Here is an 18252-nt window from a genome sequence, read left to right as displayed (position 1 = left end):
GTTTGCCAGAATCTCTTCAAGGCCGACCGATAGTCCTTCTCCATGGCCTCACCGAACTCTTCCCAGACCCGAGTTTTTGCCTCCGCAACCGCCTGGGCTGCAGCCCTCTTTAGTAGTACCTCTGGATCCTCTGGGTCTTTCTCTGTCCCGAAGGTGAACGTGTCGTATTTGTCTTGGGCGTCCGAACCAGCGAGGTTGAGGAACGTGTAGGCTTGCACCTTCATGAGGGCAGCGTTGCTGTAGATGCGCCATTCGCGCTTAAACTTCGTCCAATTGTTCGCAATATTATCATCAAAAACCAGGGGGTCGACCTTACGGAGTCCTTGTGCCATCATTACTGTAGGCTGACTTCTGCCACCATGTAAATGTGTGAACAAACAGAGTTAGTCTCTCATTTCGCTGTGTCCAACATTCCTTTAATGTTATCCTTTTTTCTCTACCTCCTCTCTTACCTCTGACCTCCCACGTCACCTCCTGTGGGCAGGCCAATACAGGATTGCCAACATGATGTACAAGTACTAAAACCAGTATGGTAAATAAAGGTAAGAACTTATAGTAACTACTACATGGAAATTAACTGGTTCAAAAGTGGACATATTTTCAACATTTAGCGGTTTTAATCAACTTTAAGATATTTAGCCTATAACAGAAACTTTGCATAAAGTAGCCTGTATTCATGATTATATATTTTTTATATACAAACATTATGATTTCACTGTCCATCATATTATCATATATTCTCTTTTCACACAGACCGCATTTTTGTAAAGACCGTGACAGATTCTTTATCAACCAATCACAGTCCATGATTTGCTGAGTCATCCCTAGCAACGAGGTCAACCACACCTCCTCACCAAGATAAAGGTTTTCTTTCTTGCTCAGAGTTGCTCTGAGAAGTTTCCTAAATCACTTTTAGTCTAGGACTCCCAGCTAGGACTTTTTAGGCTAAGATAGGAGCTCTCAGAGAGAATTCTAAGATGCTTTGTGAATACGGGCCCTGGAGGTCTGGGATACATACTGTATCACTCAGTGCTGCTGAAGTTGAAAACAGCAGGTAGAGAAACGATAAGACAATGGAAGCAAATGACGGGTTTAATGCTTTTATTCACTGACTAAAAGAAGAGAAGCATTCATTCAACATTAAATCAAATCAACATTCGGCAGGTTGACCCCTAAGTGTACATCATCTGTCATTTAAGAGGTTTTACATGGAGGTTTGTTTTTCTCCACAGTAGAACCATGATAAAAATTGTCCTCTCAGCAGGTGAGGACTCTCTCTCTCTCTCTCTCTCTGCAGACTCATCCACTACAGCTGGGAAGATTTCAGTCTTAAAAATTCACCCAAGTGTAAGCAGGTCCTTAATGAAAATGTTTGGACACATGAACACTAGTGGGGACCCTGGGGTCGATATAACCCTTGTGGTTGAGTACCCAGCAATCTGGAACCAGATGTTGCTTTGTATGAAACATGCAATCATAATTTAGCTGAGTTAAAAACTCGTCTCAGTTATTTAAAAACCATGTCTAGATCAGAGTTTGATGTTTTAGAATGTCTCTGCAATATGATACATGATAAATGAAATCTTGTCCAACTGGATTTTGGGCTTCATCTGGTTCCCTGCTTACAGAAGGAAGGTAAAACCCACTGCTGTGTTCAACTGAACAAACACAATCACACAGGAACATAATGCTCAGAATATTAAGGATGGTAAAACTGGTTTTGCAAAAAACAAAACAAAAAACAACAATGTCTGATTTACAAAGTCTGTAAGATCTCAGAATATACTTAATGTTCATAAATTGAACCTGGACATGTGTTGCATAAGAGTAATCCACGGTAATGCATTGCTGATACCAAATATGCACTGTGTGAGTTAATATATCTATTTATATAGTTTATATTTCTTCCTCTATGGTTTTCTGAAGACGCAGCCCGGGCGCTGTCAGCACTGCTTGTGCCCCTTTGTGGCCACTAGTAAGACTGCTGTTATTGCAAACTGTCCTGATTTTAAACAAATGCACAACATTCGTACCACGATAAAACTGGGGCCGACTAGCAAGTCTCACAGAGACCAAAAGTGAGCCCGCTGTCACCGCTGCTGTCATTGGGCTGGCTGACCAGAGTCAGAAGGTCTTAAAACTAAATGATAACATTTCATAAATCATCATAAGGCCAAGTATTGTCTTTGCAAGTTCTTATTAGTTTACATCTTCATATCTACAATGTGACAGTAAGCAAAACTAAATATAAAAACAGAACAGGAAAAAAAAAAATTAAAAACTGAAGGGTGTGGATTATATGCATTCTTCTTGCATAGTTGTGAGACCAGTCTGGGCAGCAGGCCTGCCTGCCTGCCTGGTCAATTAGGAGGTTTGGCTCTCCAGGCTTGACAAGAAAGACTTTGTTTAACCAGTCACAAACATCAGAGCCACAGTAGCTGACGGCTAAATGAAGACAATTGGCTGACACTGACCATGAATATCAGCTCCGTATAGCCAGGTGCTAGATCAACCTCAACAGTATGCAGCACAGCTCTGATACTTTGGCCTGGTTATGTCATCAGCGCCATTTTGTGGTTTCTTCTGTAAAACTACCACATTCCAGTCACGCTGAGATCATCATCATAAGCTGGCTAGAAAACCAGTATTAGTGTCAGCTATGGCAAAAACTGAAAAATGGAGAACATTAGTCCTCTAAGGCCTTCACTGTGCGACCCCCCCTTCCTCCTCTGAGATTATAACTAGCCTCACACACGTCGAGCTATATCCGTTATACACGACTGATTTAAACCAGTGCAATGCACATCCAGTGTTTTTCCCCAAGTAATAGGATGTTAATCAGATTTCTCACATTCATTCATTCAAAGTCTGGCATGTGCTGGTAGTAGTCCATGGTCTTAGCATTTAGATTTAAAAAACAAAAACAAACACAAAGGAAGCATCTGAAATCTTGCACTGTGATCAGGAAACCCTGTCTCTTAACTTCAGAAACATTTCACATTCCCCATCTCTATTTCAGTAAAGGTTTTAGGCAAGAACCATGTTTTCACCTCTTCTAAGGCTATTTTTAAGTGAACTCAAACATCCTGAGAATCAAGATCACAGATGCAGTTGGCAATGATTCAAATGGAAATGAAACTAGTCATGTCTGATGTGTGTCTGTCTGTGACTGAGCCTGATGCTACTTTGGTACTATAACAACACGCACTCAAACGTTTGTCCATGTCAGTGGTATCAGTATTGGCTATTAAGTATTGCCAAACCCAACTCTTTGTATATGGGCCTGATAAGACAGACATGTCCAGACCCCTGTATAACCACAGTTCACAACACATTAGCAAACCATGTCCAGACAGACTTTCACTGTGAAGGAAAAACAAAAAATAAAAATCCATCATAGGCCTTCTCATTCATTTGAATGTGGGACGTATACTGACACAGCAGGGAAACAATTATCGTGACTGCCATGGTAACTTTCCAGAAGTGTAAAATCCGGTGTGTGCGCTTTTGGCATTCGACACATCTCCTCCTACTAGCTGGACTTCCTGGATTATAATTTATTATCTCACCAGTACATGACAACAGCACGCCCTCACATCAATCAGCTCACAGTTTGTTTGCTTTTTTAAACACAAGACAAATGTCTGTAAGACTACAGCCTTAATGAGCTGTCAAGGCAAACTGTCTCAGATGGATTACATTAGAGGCCAGCTCTGTAGGGATTCAATTACCCATCAGGCCACTGGGGCCCTGCTGCCTTCCAGGATTTCTTTACAGATGCATATAAAGAGCATAAAAAATAAGGAACAAAAAACAAAACAAACAGAACAAAAGGACAGAACATGCTCCAACTACATCAAAGTAGCAACTGTTAGCCATCCTCTCATGAATAACTAACACCCTTCTCCCCTCTCGAGCCTTCAAGCCTGTCACTGTAGTGGCAGAACCTGTTAAAACTAAGGCTCCGCTAGCTGTGTGTCAACCGCTTTCTGTATATGCTAGTCCTCATATATAGCACAGCCTGTGTGGAGTGCTTTCACTTGTGACCACCCGTGTACTGGACAAACAGTCCTTGAATGACCTCAAGGTGCAGAGGAATCAAGTGAAAGCAGAAACAGATATTAATTAGCAACATAGCTAACCTTCAAAAGAGCGAGTTGTTAATCTGGTGTGATTCGTTTGTACTAGATGCTGCATCGCTTCAAAAACAGACCACTACAAGTATAGCATATTATAAATGAGACGGGGGGGTTGCAGACACTTTAGCCATGTAGGTAGTAAACCATTTGTAGTCAGATGGCCTGAGTGACCCTTTATATGGAATGTCCTGTTCCTTGTACATCTCTAGCAGCAGCACTTTACAGCTCCAAAAGGCTGGCACTAAAAGCTTGCTATCATATTTGACCTTACACACCATACAGCATATCACAGCAGGCACAATGGCCTTTGTCCTTGCTAGGAAGCTACAATCTGTCACAAAGTAACTTTTGGAAGCACCTGAGGGAGTGCTTAGTCCCTGACATGTGCGGAGCTTGAACCAAACCTCATGTCCTCCTCAAAATTAGTTTTACATTCACTCACTCCTCACAGTGAAACAGGTGATGGAGAAAAGAGAAACAGGAAGGAGTGTGGTGGCAAGCAAATATTGTTGACATGGTCCAACTCCAGGCATGTCTGCGTAAACCTCTGTTACACGAATTAACTGTACTGCACCGGACTAGCAAGGCCTTGCTCTGCTCTGTGAAGGTGCAGCATTTAGAGAGTGGAATCTGGCCACATTGTACCAGTTGTGGAAACAAGGCCGCTAGCCTCTTTTAATTAGAACAGATTGGAAATAAATGTCCACCATAAACACACATCCTACGCAACCAGTCAGTGAAATCCTAAATTTGAAATAAGAGTGCGGCCACTAAGGAAACACTGGCCAAGCTTTTGTTTAAAGTCCCAACCACAGAATGATACTGTTCAGCACAGTGTGGTCCATCGTATAACAAGGCCTGAGGCTGGACAAAAAAACAGAGTGGCACTTGTCAGTGGAAGAATCCAGGACTAAAGGACAAAGAAATAAATGACAGCATAGAAAATACTAGAAGGAGGCGGTGAGTAGAGGATAATACTAGAGCCGCTTCCTGCCAGTGGTTGTATACGTGGGCACTTCAGAGTGACCTGTGCCTGTGTTACTTTTGTTCTACTGTGGTCTTTGGCAGCAAAAAACACATCAAGGGAGGAGAACAGATCCAGTGACTCTTAATATTCATATGTGTGAGCTAGATGCCTGAGCTATTGTTACTTTATCTCCTCCACTTGAAAACTGACTGTACCCTGAGAATAAACGATTTCTGTTCCCGTTTCTTGCTGCAGTAGAAGTGATACAACTCTATCACTGGACATCAAACAAGCCCCCCCATAAATACACACACTATACAGAACATGTATGATTGTTTCATGGCTGATAACTTAGCATACACATATCCATCCCGTCTCATTCACACATTTCTACAGGTTACACTTGACAGTTTCACATGAAAACTTGTACATACAGGTACGCTCCAAGGGAATTTACAACACGTGCTGGAACCTTAGTTACTGCATAATACTGCTTCCTTAAAGTGAAAACTTACAATCGCAACAATTAACAAACAACTTGGGCAGAGCAGAGGATGGAAAATCAGTGAGACTCCAGAAGCTGTCAGGCACAAGATGGCTCTATATTTAGCTATTGGCAATGACACACAGGGATCAGGCATACTGGTTGTCTCCTGATGTGTCCAACTGTCTGAGAGGAGTGTGCCTATCTGTGCTGCTCACACAGTCTTGTCACAAAGCTCTATCCACACCATCTTCACTAACATTTTTTGTGTGTTTCAGTGACAAAACAAAACCTAACAGAAGCAATAATCAATAAGACACTGCTTTGGAATGACTTTCTACTCATGTGTATTATCTACATCACTGTTCATTTTTCCCTCTGAAGTTGTGTGGCCTACATGTTCCTACAAGATTTCTCCTAAGGCCTCCATCTTGGAACACTGTGTGGGACGTGAAACCTAGGATGAGAAAAGTGCTTTGTATGCATAACGTGACAAAATTTATTCTGCTGGAGCTGACATGTCTGAGCTGTCTTGCAAAAACACAACTCTTCTTTTATCCTGGGCCATAAGGACTGAAACAATGACATCTGACTTCTAGTGAGGTGCCAGCAATAGCTAATCTGTAAAACTGGCTTGTTCAAATCAGTTGTTTGTAAAACTCTGTCTACCTAGCAGAGATGACAAAACTGCTGTGACTATTCCTTCTTATTACACAATGACCATACACAATACAAAGAAACAAAGTTCAGCTTTAAAACGAGAGATGAGAACAAAAAAGGGAGGAGAAGATAAAAAAACCAACATATTTTGGTCTAAAAAGTGTTATGTTGGTGCTGCTGTCCCCTCTGAGTGGGAGTGTATAGCTCTATACACACACAGCCACAGATGGCCACAACGAAACTCTTGGTACCAAAGTGCATTTCTCCTGAGATACGGACCAAGAACTAGATGGCTAAACCATCAAGGCCCTTTAACAAACAAGCAAACATTTGGTAACCACAGGCCCACTACTAGGACCAGTTCATTCTGAACCAAGCAAAAGTGCTGGTCTGCTTTTATTTTAACTGTGGCTCCGTATCAGTACACCCTTAAAATAAAATAAAATAAAATAAAATAAAAAGTAAAATAGTCAGCCTTGTAAATTATAACCTTGATATGGACCCTCACAGTCTGCAGTACCATTGCTCTTGGGAGGATAACTTTCCTACCAATGGCTATTTGAAAGTCATAAGCACTTGAAAGTCACCACACTGGAGCATCCAACACAAAAAATACTGCGCCCAGTTATCAGCTTGTGATGTGTCTGAAGCACAAGATATTTTGTCTATGGTGCCTGGCCTGGACCATGAACATGTTAGCACTTTCACTGAGCTGCAGGAACAATTAAATCATTTGTAAAAGTGTTCACTCAGTGATTCTCAAAAGTTAGAATCTGAAGTCAAAGCCATCTCCTTACCCTTGAGAATGAATGCCTAAAGAACAAGCCAGCAGCACAGCCAGACAAAAGCTACTGTGTCACTTACTCCTGCAAACTGACTACATTCAGTTCAGAGAGTAATTGGGCCCAGCAGGTCCTCCATCGACTGCTCCAGTCACTCCCTATCCTGGTACAGAACATACAAAACATGTGCAATGAGCAGATCGACTTTGCCATTCCTTAGTCTAGCTTAATCTTTGAAAACAAATGTATGATTAAGTTTGCTGACCCTTCATCCAAGGTGAAGCGAGGGTTCATCAGATGGCAAGATAAACATCATCAGTAACATCAACTGCATCCAGAAAGCAAGGGTTTGTTTCCAAGGCAACTGTGACTTAAGACAAAATAAATAAGAGTATTTCTCACATTAACCGATTGTTTCACACACCTTGCACAGCATCAACACCACCTCTGTCCTGGTCATAGTGATGTTAAAACCCTACCAGACACTGACAGAAGAACCTTCCATCTCAAAAAAACAAAAACAAAAACAAAACTTTGTTGTGCTGTAGACACCATTTCTCCACCAACCAAGAGCAGAATGTCCAAACTCATTTATTCAGCAGCCCCAACTATTGTAGCAGGATATGAATCTGATAATTTTCTGTAGCAAATACAACCACACAGTAAGCCTTCAATAAAAAACAAAACAAAACAAACTTGCCTAACTGGCCAACAGCATGAGAGTTGAGTTACATTCAGTGCACCCTTTTCTTGTCTCTATCCAAAATCATGAATTGCTTTACTCTATAACAAGAAGATCACCACTGTGGAAAAACTGCTTCCTACCCCCAGTACTGCTAGCATAACTGCAAAACCTAGATTTAGTATCTGCCAACTTAGGAAGCTGTGCTGACAGAACACTGATATTTCAGCATGGCCTTGCTGAGAATCTGGAAGCATTCACAAAGATTTTATCAAAACAAGGATGTATATGGCATTATGGAATGAAAACCTGTCCTCTCTTGAATAATGCAGAACTATCTGAAGACCCTCATGTCATGGTGCACTCTCCTGTTCATTCATTTGACTTGATATCCTGACACTGGAACCGGTGATACCAGGTGATTTCTAAAGGAGAGCAAAGACAGCTATATTTATCCTGAATATAGAAGCTCTACTACCAGCTCACTACAAATTAATACACAGTAGGGGTGTGTTGACTATGATGGGTTGACTCTTAATTATTGGCTCTGAATGTCAGTCAGAAGACAAGGCTCTCTATTTAGCCAACAGGTGAGGCTTCTCAAAAAGTCGACAAGTGTGCAGGGTTGGAAATGTGTTGGCAGCAAGCATGCAACAATATTCTCCATAACACCACCAGTAAGGGGCTCATAACCCTTAAAAAACCCAGCTGGCTTTGAAATGCCACTCACGTCATGGCACTCATATGGCTGTTTAAACTGATTTGCACCAGCCTCAGTCAGCTATCTTACAGTGGAGTTTCCAACCCTGCTGGCAAGGCTCTTGGATTAGTGGACAAGTACACAAGGTGCTCTTTCAGTGCAACAGAAGAAGCAGCTGAGGTTGAATTACCCAGGAAGTGACTGATCAGTTAGTTTGTACATGCCAACTTTTGCTAGAATGGAGCAGACTGACAGACACAAAACAAAAGTTAAAGTTTCACAAATAAAGACAGTAGCTTATGTCTCAACACGCGCTACCACTCCCTCCAACCCCAAATCCCACCAGACCATCACTCAACCCACCTGCCTGTCCTGTTCTAGCTATGAGCAGGATATTAATATCTGTATTTAAATACACACAAAGCCTATACAGGCAAGGAAACCACCACACAGGAAAAACAAGATTACACACAGAGCAGGGAGATGAAAAACAGTGAAAAAAAAATAAAAATTCAAAGTTACAATATATAGAGCTTCTGGAGGTTAAGGTGAAGGAGGAACATTGAGCTCTGAATACTTATTGTTGCAAGACCAGACCAGCCTGGGTCATGCCAGGCAAGAGGGCATTTTTAAGAAGCAGGATGACCCATTTTAGTAGACAAATTAAACACTCTCATGACTAAAGATTTGTCAGTCATCAGAGACTGGCAATCCTTCAAACAAAATGAATATCAAATGGTTAATTATATTATCCAGTTTTGAATATTCTTAAACTGGACAAAGTCCCAACTAAGTTGGGTTTTCCAAGTCACTGGCTAACTAGATCATCAAGAAGCAAAGCAAGAGAACAGGGAATATGTTGGAAACTGGTGGGGCTTGATTGTGTGCTAAGACTTCTATGAAAGAAACAAAAAATAAAAGCCCACATCAGTTCGCGTCAATTTAATTAATAGATTATTCAAAGATCCATTTTCGATTTCTCACTTGGGTCTATTTCTGACCTGGTTCAGAGGTCTGAGCTGACTTGGGCCTGGTGGGTCTGGCCTGGTCTTGAGACAGTTTGGACTGTGATGTGTTGGTTTGGGTTTGCCAACCCTGCCTACATGCCCATGCTGAAGGCGTGCAGCTCGTGGTGGAAGTGCTGGGTGGGTTCGGACAAAACCAGGCTGGAATCCAGACAAGGGTGCCAGACACGGCCGAGGCCCAGTGAAACCTCTTTGACCAGGGTATGCACTGGGTTGCCTTCCATGCACTGGTCTGGATCAAAGTCGATGCTCTCCTCAGAGACAGTCAGGACACGAAGGCTGGAGCCTCGCAGCCGAGAGATGGCCACCAAGTTGTGGGACCACACAGTGTAACCTGTGGAGAAAGACAGGGTGAGGAATGTTGGCCTAATCTTGTCACTATTAAGGAATAACCTTTCAGTTGCACACTCCGCATACTAAAAAAAAAAAAGAAGAAGAAAGAAACCATTATTCAATGCAAAAATAAACATGCTTATGAATTCACAGTAATTACAGCACTTCTTTTTTTCTGGTTCCTCATCATTGCTCAGATGGAACTCTGTCCTAATTCTGGACAAACTGTGTGTAGGTCAAGCGGCAGCTGCTGAAGGCAAAACCAAAATACAACCTGAGATGTCTTCATCACATGGTGTGCAGTATTTGAAAAGAGGCCATTCAAATGTCTTCACGCTTGAGATGTTATTATTCACACACTAATAAAGCCTTATAGTGGCACTAATCAATATTTGTACAGCAGCAATGGAAGAAACGACTCTGTAAAGTTAAAGGTCTCCTCACTGTGATGAACCCACACGTTACAACCAACCTCTGCAGTTCACCTCAGTGCTACAGAGCTTATATTTTTTGTGATCATTACTTTGTTCTGGTTCACTGCAAGAAATGTCACCATTTGGTTCACTCTCAAAACTTCCATTGTCTTTGTTTCCAAACACAGGAAGTAGCAGTTCAGAGAAAATGTGTTGATGAACCCACTGTACTCTGTCTGCCCAACACCAAATGACAGACACGGTTAGCAACTAGCAGGTGAGCAGCAGCATTCAGCAACTAAAGAGATATTTCTCTCTGGAGTTGGTGGAGGGTGAATATTAGACTTGCTGTTAACTGACTGCTATTTAAGGTAACAGTATGTCAATGCTGTGTTTAAAGCTTTCTGTGCTTCCCACATGGAGGGAAAAAAAACCAACAACAACCACCACTTAATGCAGGTGTAATATTAAAGGTGCCTGAGTTTTCTTGTAAACACACAAATGTTATGTATACTTTCAGTGTTAGTCACCAAAACACAGCGTATACATCCTGGAGATCTACATCCTGGAGATCTACCATATGAGATCAGTGCATTTCCTCCCTCATTTGCAAAGCAGATTTTTTTAAAGGCATTTTAAGTCTATTGCTTCCACTCCTGTTTACTGCCTAACAGTCTGTTTCTTTTGTTTCTGCTGGTACATAACTGCATGTTGATCAGCAGTATTTTGTGCACAAGACAAACTAAACAAAGATGTGCTCACACATGGGCCTTATTGAGTAGAATTAACGATCCCACTGCAAATCGATTCTGGGAAGGTGCCTTTTGCTCAAATCATATACATATCATATATAATCTATACTATTAAGTGACAGGAAGTTACATATTGGATGTAAACTTTCTTCTCCTGAATCCCACTTGTCATGAGTTCAGACCAAAATGTGACATCTTCACCACTTTGCCTGTGGCCAACTTGCCGAAGTCTGTTTTACCTCTAAACCAGGGAGCATATGTTCATACGTTGCTTGTGACTCTCATACTTGAGATGTGAGGTCACTGTTGTTTAACCAATCACAGATGACAGCTCTGCGAGTACCTACCTCTTCCTATCCCCTCCCCTACCTCCTGAGGGGTGCAGAAAGCTCCAGGAACTCACCTCCCCCTACCTCCTGAGGGGTGCCGAAAGCTCCAGGAACTCACCTCCATAGCAGGCTGAAGGCAGTGGAAACAAAAGCACTACCTGCAATAAGGGCTACGTCTTCCCTTACATTTCAGTGGGTTCCTAGAGCGGGAAAAGCCCCATCCCTGAAACAACAAACTGAACTCACCATGTATCACCAGTACAGCCAGCTGAGTACATCTCCATGCTAAGAGGACCAATGGGTCCTCATTGCGATTGATACTGAGGTCAGGAAAGTCAGGGCCATCCCTCAGGAGCAGGAACTGAGTCAGTGTTTTTTTGTACTGCTGAGAGACGAGCTCCAATGTGGCGTCGGTCACCAGTGTGCTGCAACTGTCGAGGTGAAGGCGCTCCAGAGGCAGGCTAGGCTTTAGGACCCTGAGGAGCTCTGAGCTGTCTACCTCCAGGGCCATGATGTACACTCGTAGGTTGGCACTCACACGAACCTTGGGAGGAGAAGTTAAACTTGACTGATGTACAGTATACAGGATTTATTATTAGATTTCAACTAGTGTATACATTTCTTTTCTTGCTATCAAACAGAGCCTGCAACACAGACAATCACACATAGCTTCTGCATTACCAGTGCCTTCCAGTCATCCTCTGTAGCAATCCCTTCTAATGGTTTGCACTCTAGGGCAGCGCCGTTCAGCAGCAGGGAGAGGCGGTGCAGTGGAGTACGGTGTGGAGAAGCCAGCAGACCACAAAGCTCAGATGTCAAGTCAGAGAAATCCAGAGCCAGAGAATGAAGATTAGAGAGACGTTCCAGCTCTGATGGTGATATGAGAGGACCTGAGGACATTTAAAGAGAGGTGACACACCGCAAAAACACTATAATGTGCCACTCCTACTACAATATTTAAACTTTGATAGGACTGAGTTGCTCAGTGTGTACCAAGAATGCGAAATACTAGACAAATACATACCTAGCTGGTGGTCCAGCACACTAAGATGCTGTAGGGTCTCAGCTGAAGGATTTGACAGGCAGGCCAAAGAGCACGAAGTCACCAGACCCAGCATGAAGCTACAAGACAACCACCGCAGCTGCCTGCTGTTAGACAGCACCTCCATGAACAACTGCTGGATTCTGCAGAGAGCAGAGAAGAGGGGAATGAAGAGAAGATGAGAAAAATTATCTTAAATTCACTTTGCCAGCAGGATTATAGTTTCCTACAAAGTTCATCTAACATACCTTCAGATCAGTTCATGCCAGTTAAACAAAATGTAAGTTACATCCCAAAAATAAACCTTATGAATGAAGAAAGAAAAACAAGATTAAGATTGGGATATGCATTCCATTGGCAGATTATAGGGTTCACCCACCTAAAGATCAGTTGAATAAATCCTTATTTGTGAAGGTGATAATTTATGTTCAAACTCTTTCAGAGAGGTGTTACAACTGTGTGATCATTTTGGGCACTGTAGTTTGTGCTGCTGTTGAACTGCCTAGCCTCAGGATTTTCAACTAATTATGACCCAGGGACCACCATTGTGACTAAGAAGTAACCTGAGGACCACTGGTGGATAGACCAGATTATTATTATTTTAATCCTGAAAGTCACCTGGGCTTTTCAAAATTTTATATATTGGATTATTCTCAAACAACAAGTAATACATGGATATGTGTAGAAAAAGATTCCTAGAGTGAAACTACGTTATTGAATACATGTTCAGGGACCACCTGCAATGCCTTCATGTGCCACAGATCACTGATTGAAAACCCATGTCTTAGCCTCATAGATATAAAAAGTGGACAAAATAATATAAACACCTGTCAGTATATTGCAATACTGAGAAGATGTAATAGTCTTATGCTTTTAAATACGAACATACCTATAAAATCAAACAAACACTGCAGCTGTGAAATTAGGAATATCTAGATTGCATCAAATCCTTCAAAACATACTGTGTTTGTGTAAACTCACATTGTGATACCACCCACCTTCCTACCACTGAGTTGCAAAACACATCCATACTGGTTGCTAGGAATGAGAAGTACTATGATGCAGAAAGGACAGGCTATCAACACTGCCAGTGATATTTGGAGAGGCAAAGGTTTGTGTAAGTTGAAATGTGCCTTGAAACTGTGGTTCCTAATACATAACTTAACTTTTTCCACATTTTCTTATGTTACAGCCTTATTCCAAAATGGATTAAATTCATTACTGTCCTCAAAATTCTATAAACAATACCCCATAATGACAATGTGAAATAAAAAATGAAGAAAAAAAAAAATCACAAGTACATAAGTATTCACAGCCTTTGCCATGACACTCAAAAAATTGAGCTCTGGTGCATCCTGTTTCCACTGATCATCCTTGAGATGTTTCTACAACTTGATTGGAGTCCAGCTGTGGGAAATTCAGTTGATGACATGATTTGGAAAGGCATACACCTGTCTATATAAGGTCTTACAGTTAACAGTGCATGTCAGAGCACAAACAAAGCCATGAAGTCCAAGGAATTGTCTGCAAGTCTCTGAGACAAGATTGTGTCAAGGCACAGATCTGGGGAAGGGTACAGTATAATTTCTGCAGCATTGAGGGTCCTAATGAGCACAATGGCCTCCATCATCCATAAATGGAAGAAGTTTGGAACCACCAGGACTGTTCCTAGAACGGGCTGCCCGGCCAAACTGAGCGATGGAGAGAGAAGGGCCTTAGTCAAGGAGGTGACCAAGAACCTGATGGTCACTCTGAAAGAGCTCCAGCATTTCTCTGGATCAAGGCCTGTATGGTAGAGTGGCCAGACGGAAACCACTCCTCAGTAACAGGCACATGGCAGCCTGCCTGGAGTTTGCCAAAAGGCACCTGAAGGGCTCTCAGACCACGAGAAACAAAACTCTCTGGTCTGATGAGACTAAGATCGAACTCTTTGGCCTGAATGCCAAGCGTCATGTCTGGAGGAAACCAGGCACTGCTCACTACCTGGCCAATACCATCCCTACAGTGAAGCATGGTGGTGGCAGATAACAAAGGAGTGGCTACAGGACAACTCTGTGAATGTCCTTGAGTGGCCCAGCTAGAGCCCAGACTTGAACCCAATTGAACATCTCTGGAGAGATCTGAAAATGGCTGTGCACCGATGCTCCCCATCCAACCTGATGGAGCTTGAGAGGTATTGCAGAGAAGAATGAGAGAAAGTGCCCAAAATAGGTGTGCCAAGCTTGTAGCATCATACTCAAAAAGACTTGAGGCTGTAATTGGTGCTAAAGGTGCTTCAACAAAGTATTGAGCAAAGACTGTGAATACTTATACATGTGATTTTTTTTATTTTTAATAAATTTGCAGATTTCAAACAAACTTTTTTCACGTTGTCATTATGGGGTATTGTTTGTAGAATTTTGAGGGCAATAATGAATTTAATCAATTTTGGAATAAGACTAACACAACAAAATGTGGAAAAAGGTAAGCACTGTGAATACTTTCTGGATGCACTGTATGTAGTGCAAACATCAGAGAAGCAACATTGCACTTAACAAAGCCAAATGTCCCTAAGTCCATACTGGGACAACCTTGATGACATCAACAGGGTTATTTTCTAAGACTTCTGAGCATGGCATTAATTTAACATTTATTTGACCAGAGATTCACAAAATGTTCCAATTAGTGTGTTAGCACAAGATGTTGTACTGGATTGTTTTAAAAACATGACATCGTCATTTACAGCTCTCGGTTTCTAAACAATTGCTCCACCTTAATCGTGTGATCCTCGGCGTCTGCACCTTATCAGTCCGAGTGACATTATAATCAGCAGTTTACTGACAGAACGCCGGTCACTTGCAGTGAGTATGTTTGATGTAGACAAGTCATGAGAAGTGCTGTGGGGATGCTAGAGATGTGTGGGTGTGCCTTCTAACTTAATGGTGACAAAATGTCAAACATTTACCCATTTTGCAAATTATCATTCTGATTAAATCAGTTACCAATATTGTACCATTTTTCAGGCTTAAATAAAGTACATTTTACTTGCAATGCAATTATCCACTGTATGGAAGAAACAACCACTAACAAGCCATTTCTGTATGTTGAGTATGCTTACTCATTGATCTTTTTGTCTCCCTGGTGAATCTGGTGCAGGATAGAGCTGTATCCTCCATCCTGCTGGAGAATGCATGTGTCTCCATACAGACTCAGCTTTTGCAGGTTTCTAGACAATGAGAGAGACAACATTAGAAAGACAGGAAAATAAACAGCAGTCAGTGACATATCTATCATAAAAAACAATAAAAGATAAGTAATTTTGGGGATTTTTATCTGACTGGGACAGAACCACGCTGAATCATATAACAAGGCAATTATCTGAAGAGGATGTGTGATTGTCATCAGTTTGTTCTGTCAACATTTGTTTGAGTCATTGCTAGAAGCTATGTATCTGGTCTTAATCACACATTTGGCATAAGGGAGGCTTGGTACTTTTCAACAAAAACAACAGCAGTTAGACTAGGTGTTGCATTTAACCGTTTCCAGGTCTAAACAACTTCATAAAATGATTTACATACACATTAGGCAAATTGGAAGCATTTTGCACAATCTAATCTAACCGTGGCTCTGCATATTGTGGAGCTGTCTGCACAGAATTATGGCTGCACATGCACTTTGCTGCACTGCTGTGTAGAGCCCTTTATACCCTCGTTCCCAAAAAAGATTGGCATATGGTCTACTTCACTGTTCTCAAAAACTGATGCTTTGAAAAGCAGTCAAGATAAGCACAGAGGTCAGAATGTACCCAGCTACAGCCTTCCAAACAGGCCATTTCATGTCTGAAAGATTGCCAGTGTACTGTGTGGGAAAGAATGATCATACAGCCACACATGACATAGGCCTGCTTGCTAGTACTGCATAGGCCTACATCATGTTCAATGCAGCCCACCTGCTGTATACCAGCTGAGAGCAAAGCCTCACAAAATGCCAGAAAAACAACAGCAGTCTCGTGTGCAACTACTTATGTGTGTGAAATTGCTAATAAAGGAATGCTGAGGAATCTCTTTTTATAAATCTGAACATGTACCACTGGAGTTGGTGTTGACTGAATGAAACAGCATTCATCTCCTGATAACATGACAACTCAAGTTAGATAAGACAGTATTAAGCAATGGTCAAGTGGTCTGAATTGATAAAATAGAAGTAGAGGTTAGCAGCTTGTAGATTTCTGTTCTGCTTTGTCTGTTAGGAACACTAATGTCAACTTAACACATCATTCAATAATTAAATAATTTAACTATGCATACTGACACCTGGATAAACCCCATGTTGTCACATTTCAAAACCACACTGAATTATTGTTCAGCACTAAACACACAGCTTAGGTTAGATTGTTTTTTTTTTACAGAAACTGCTCAATAGGAATGATTCAGACAACAGAAAAGTTTTCAGCACTCAGCAGAAACAAGGCAAGTACTGCACAGCTCCAGTTTCAATGCTACAATGTAAAGAATAATAGACAGTGTTAGAGAGGATATACAGGATTTGCAATAAAGCAGGAATCTTAACATTCAGAGGAAAGGTTTTACAGCAAAAATGATCCAAGTGCTCATACTTTACATATGCAGCTCACAGGCGATTATATCCTATTGTATGCAATGACAAATAAGAGATAAACAAATACACACATGTACAGTGTTTATGTTTGTGTGTCTGCGCTGACATCCATCAAGTCACAGGCAACGAAGCTTTCTCTAATCATTACTAGGGTTGCACTATGTGCTGGTGTGGGGAGACCATGTACCACGGAAAATAGAACTGGCTGCAAACGCAACATGTTCAATATTTGATGATTGTACATTTGGAACCAAGCAGTAAAAATATTATGTATTAAGAATGACTTCAGATACATTAAGACAACGTTGGCTGACAGCACTACTGAAAAGACATGACCCGATTACGTAACTCCTAATGTCACAGTTTGTTTATAGCTAACTAAGCTAGATGGCGGCTAGCTTACTGCGACGCATCAAAATATTGTGAAATTTAGACAAGCATAAAATATGTCGCGCCAATTCCTAAATTCAATTAAAAACACAGACCGTTAAAGACGTCATGAAGCAGATTTAACGTTACCTATTGTTTCGGATGCTGATGAATACACACAACACCTGGTCCAAGTAGGTAGCCATGGCGTCTCTCCATCGCTCGGGGAGCTGCGGGTCACTATCAGGACCGGGAGGATGGTCCATCCTGGTGGTGGACGGGTCGCTGTTCAAAGGGCTAAGGCAGCCTCCGGCCAGTGCGACTTCCACCTGTATCTCACGCACAAACGAGCCAAACTTCCGCATGAGAAACTCTAGTCTCGAGGTCTCCTCGGAGCTGGACCTGCTGCCGTTACAACCACCACCTATCCGCAGTTTGAGCTCGGTCCACAGAGCAGGGTAGAACAGACACTCCCTCCAGCGTGAACACACGGCCGAGGCCCGGAGCTTGTCCCGATCAGACAGAAAGGAGAATATGTGCACAATAAGCTCGCTAGGTAAAGCCATGGCCCCGACACCCCCGCACAGAGCCATGGCGAGTTAAGAAAGCCGCTGTCTGAAAACCAGTTAGATATAAATGAAATGTTAGAACCGTCGTAAAAATCCGTTCTACAGCGGTGAAATACAGCGTCTCAGCGAAAACCGTTTCTCAGCTTTGCTGGACTGCACCACTCGCTTTCAATGCACGGCAGTCAAGGGGCGCAACTCTACTGTCATAAATATTGCAAAAATGTCTGTCACGGGACACGTTTCATTATATATTTTGGTGAAAATAAATGGAATCCTTTCCTTATTCGACCATATTAAGGCTTCAGAGATATTTTTACCAGGATTGTGGTAATTTGTGACTGCATCGCTTGCTTTGTCAAGTGAATGGTTTAGTCCAGTGTTGCTGTTATTTTTGTCATATTGCCGTGGTC

The 18252-nt window shown here is 41.9% G+C and overlaps 1 protein-coding gene across 1 annotated transcript; it reads right to left on the bottom strand.

Annotated features, from left to right (window-relative positions):
• Positions 1-1086: 1086 nt before the first annotated feature.
• Positions 1087-18030, bottom strand: fbxo33 (F-box protein 33). The gene is made up of 6 exons (XM_020621941.1): positions 17424-18030; positions 15406-15513; positions 12291-12451; positions 11948-12156; positions 11513-11810; positions 1087-9773 (listed from the first exon to the last, which is right to left on the bottom strand). The coding sequence occupies exons 1-6, from the start codon at positions 17864-17866 to the stop codon at positions 9514-9516; spliced, it is 1479 nt and encodes a 492-aa protein (XP_020477597.1). The 5' UTR covers positions 17867-18030; the 3' UTR covers positions 1087-9513.
• Positions 18031-18252: the final 222 nt, after the last annotated feature.

Source organism: Monopterus albus, unplaced genomic scaffold (assembly GCF_001952655.1).
Source record: "Monopterus albus unplaced genomic scaffold, M_albus_1.0 scaffold270.1, whole genome shotgun sequence".
Lineage (NCBI taxonomy): Eukaryota > Metazoa > Chordata > Actinopteri > Synbranchiformes > Synbranchidae > Monopterus > Monopterus albus.
This window is presented reverse-complemented; position numbering and strand designations above follow the sequence as displayed.

Bases quoted from the DNA above. Each gene is read 5' to 3' on its own strand.
- fbxo33 (XM_020621941.1), bottom strand. From the start codon at position 17,866: ATGGCTCTGTGCGGGGGTGTCGGGGCCATGGCTTTACCTAGCGAGCTT. The intron at 15,514-17,423 runs GTAACGTTAAAT...CTCATTGTCTAG, and splicing joins ATCAGCATCCGAAACAATAG to AAACCTGCAAAAGCTGAGTC. The intron at 12,452-15,405 runs GTAAGCATACTC...TGCTCTCTGCAG, and splicing joins GGAGACAAAAAGATCAATGA to AATCCAGCAGTTGTTCATGG.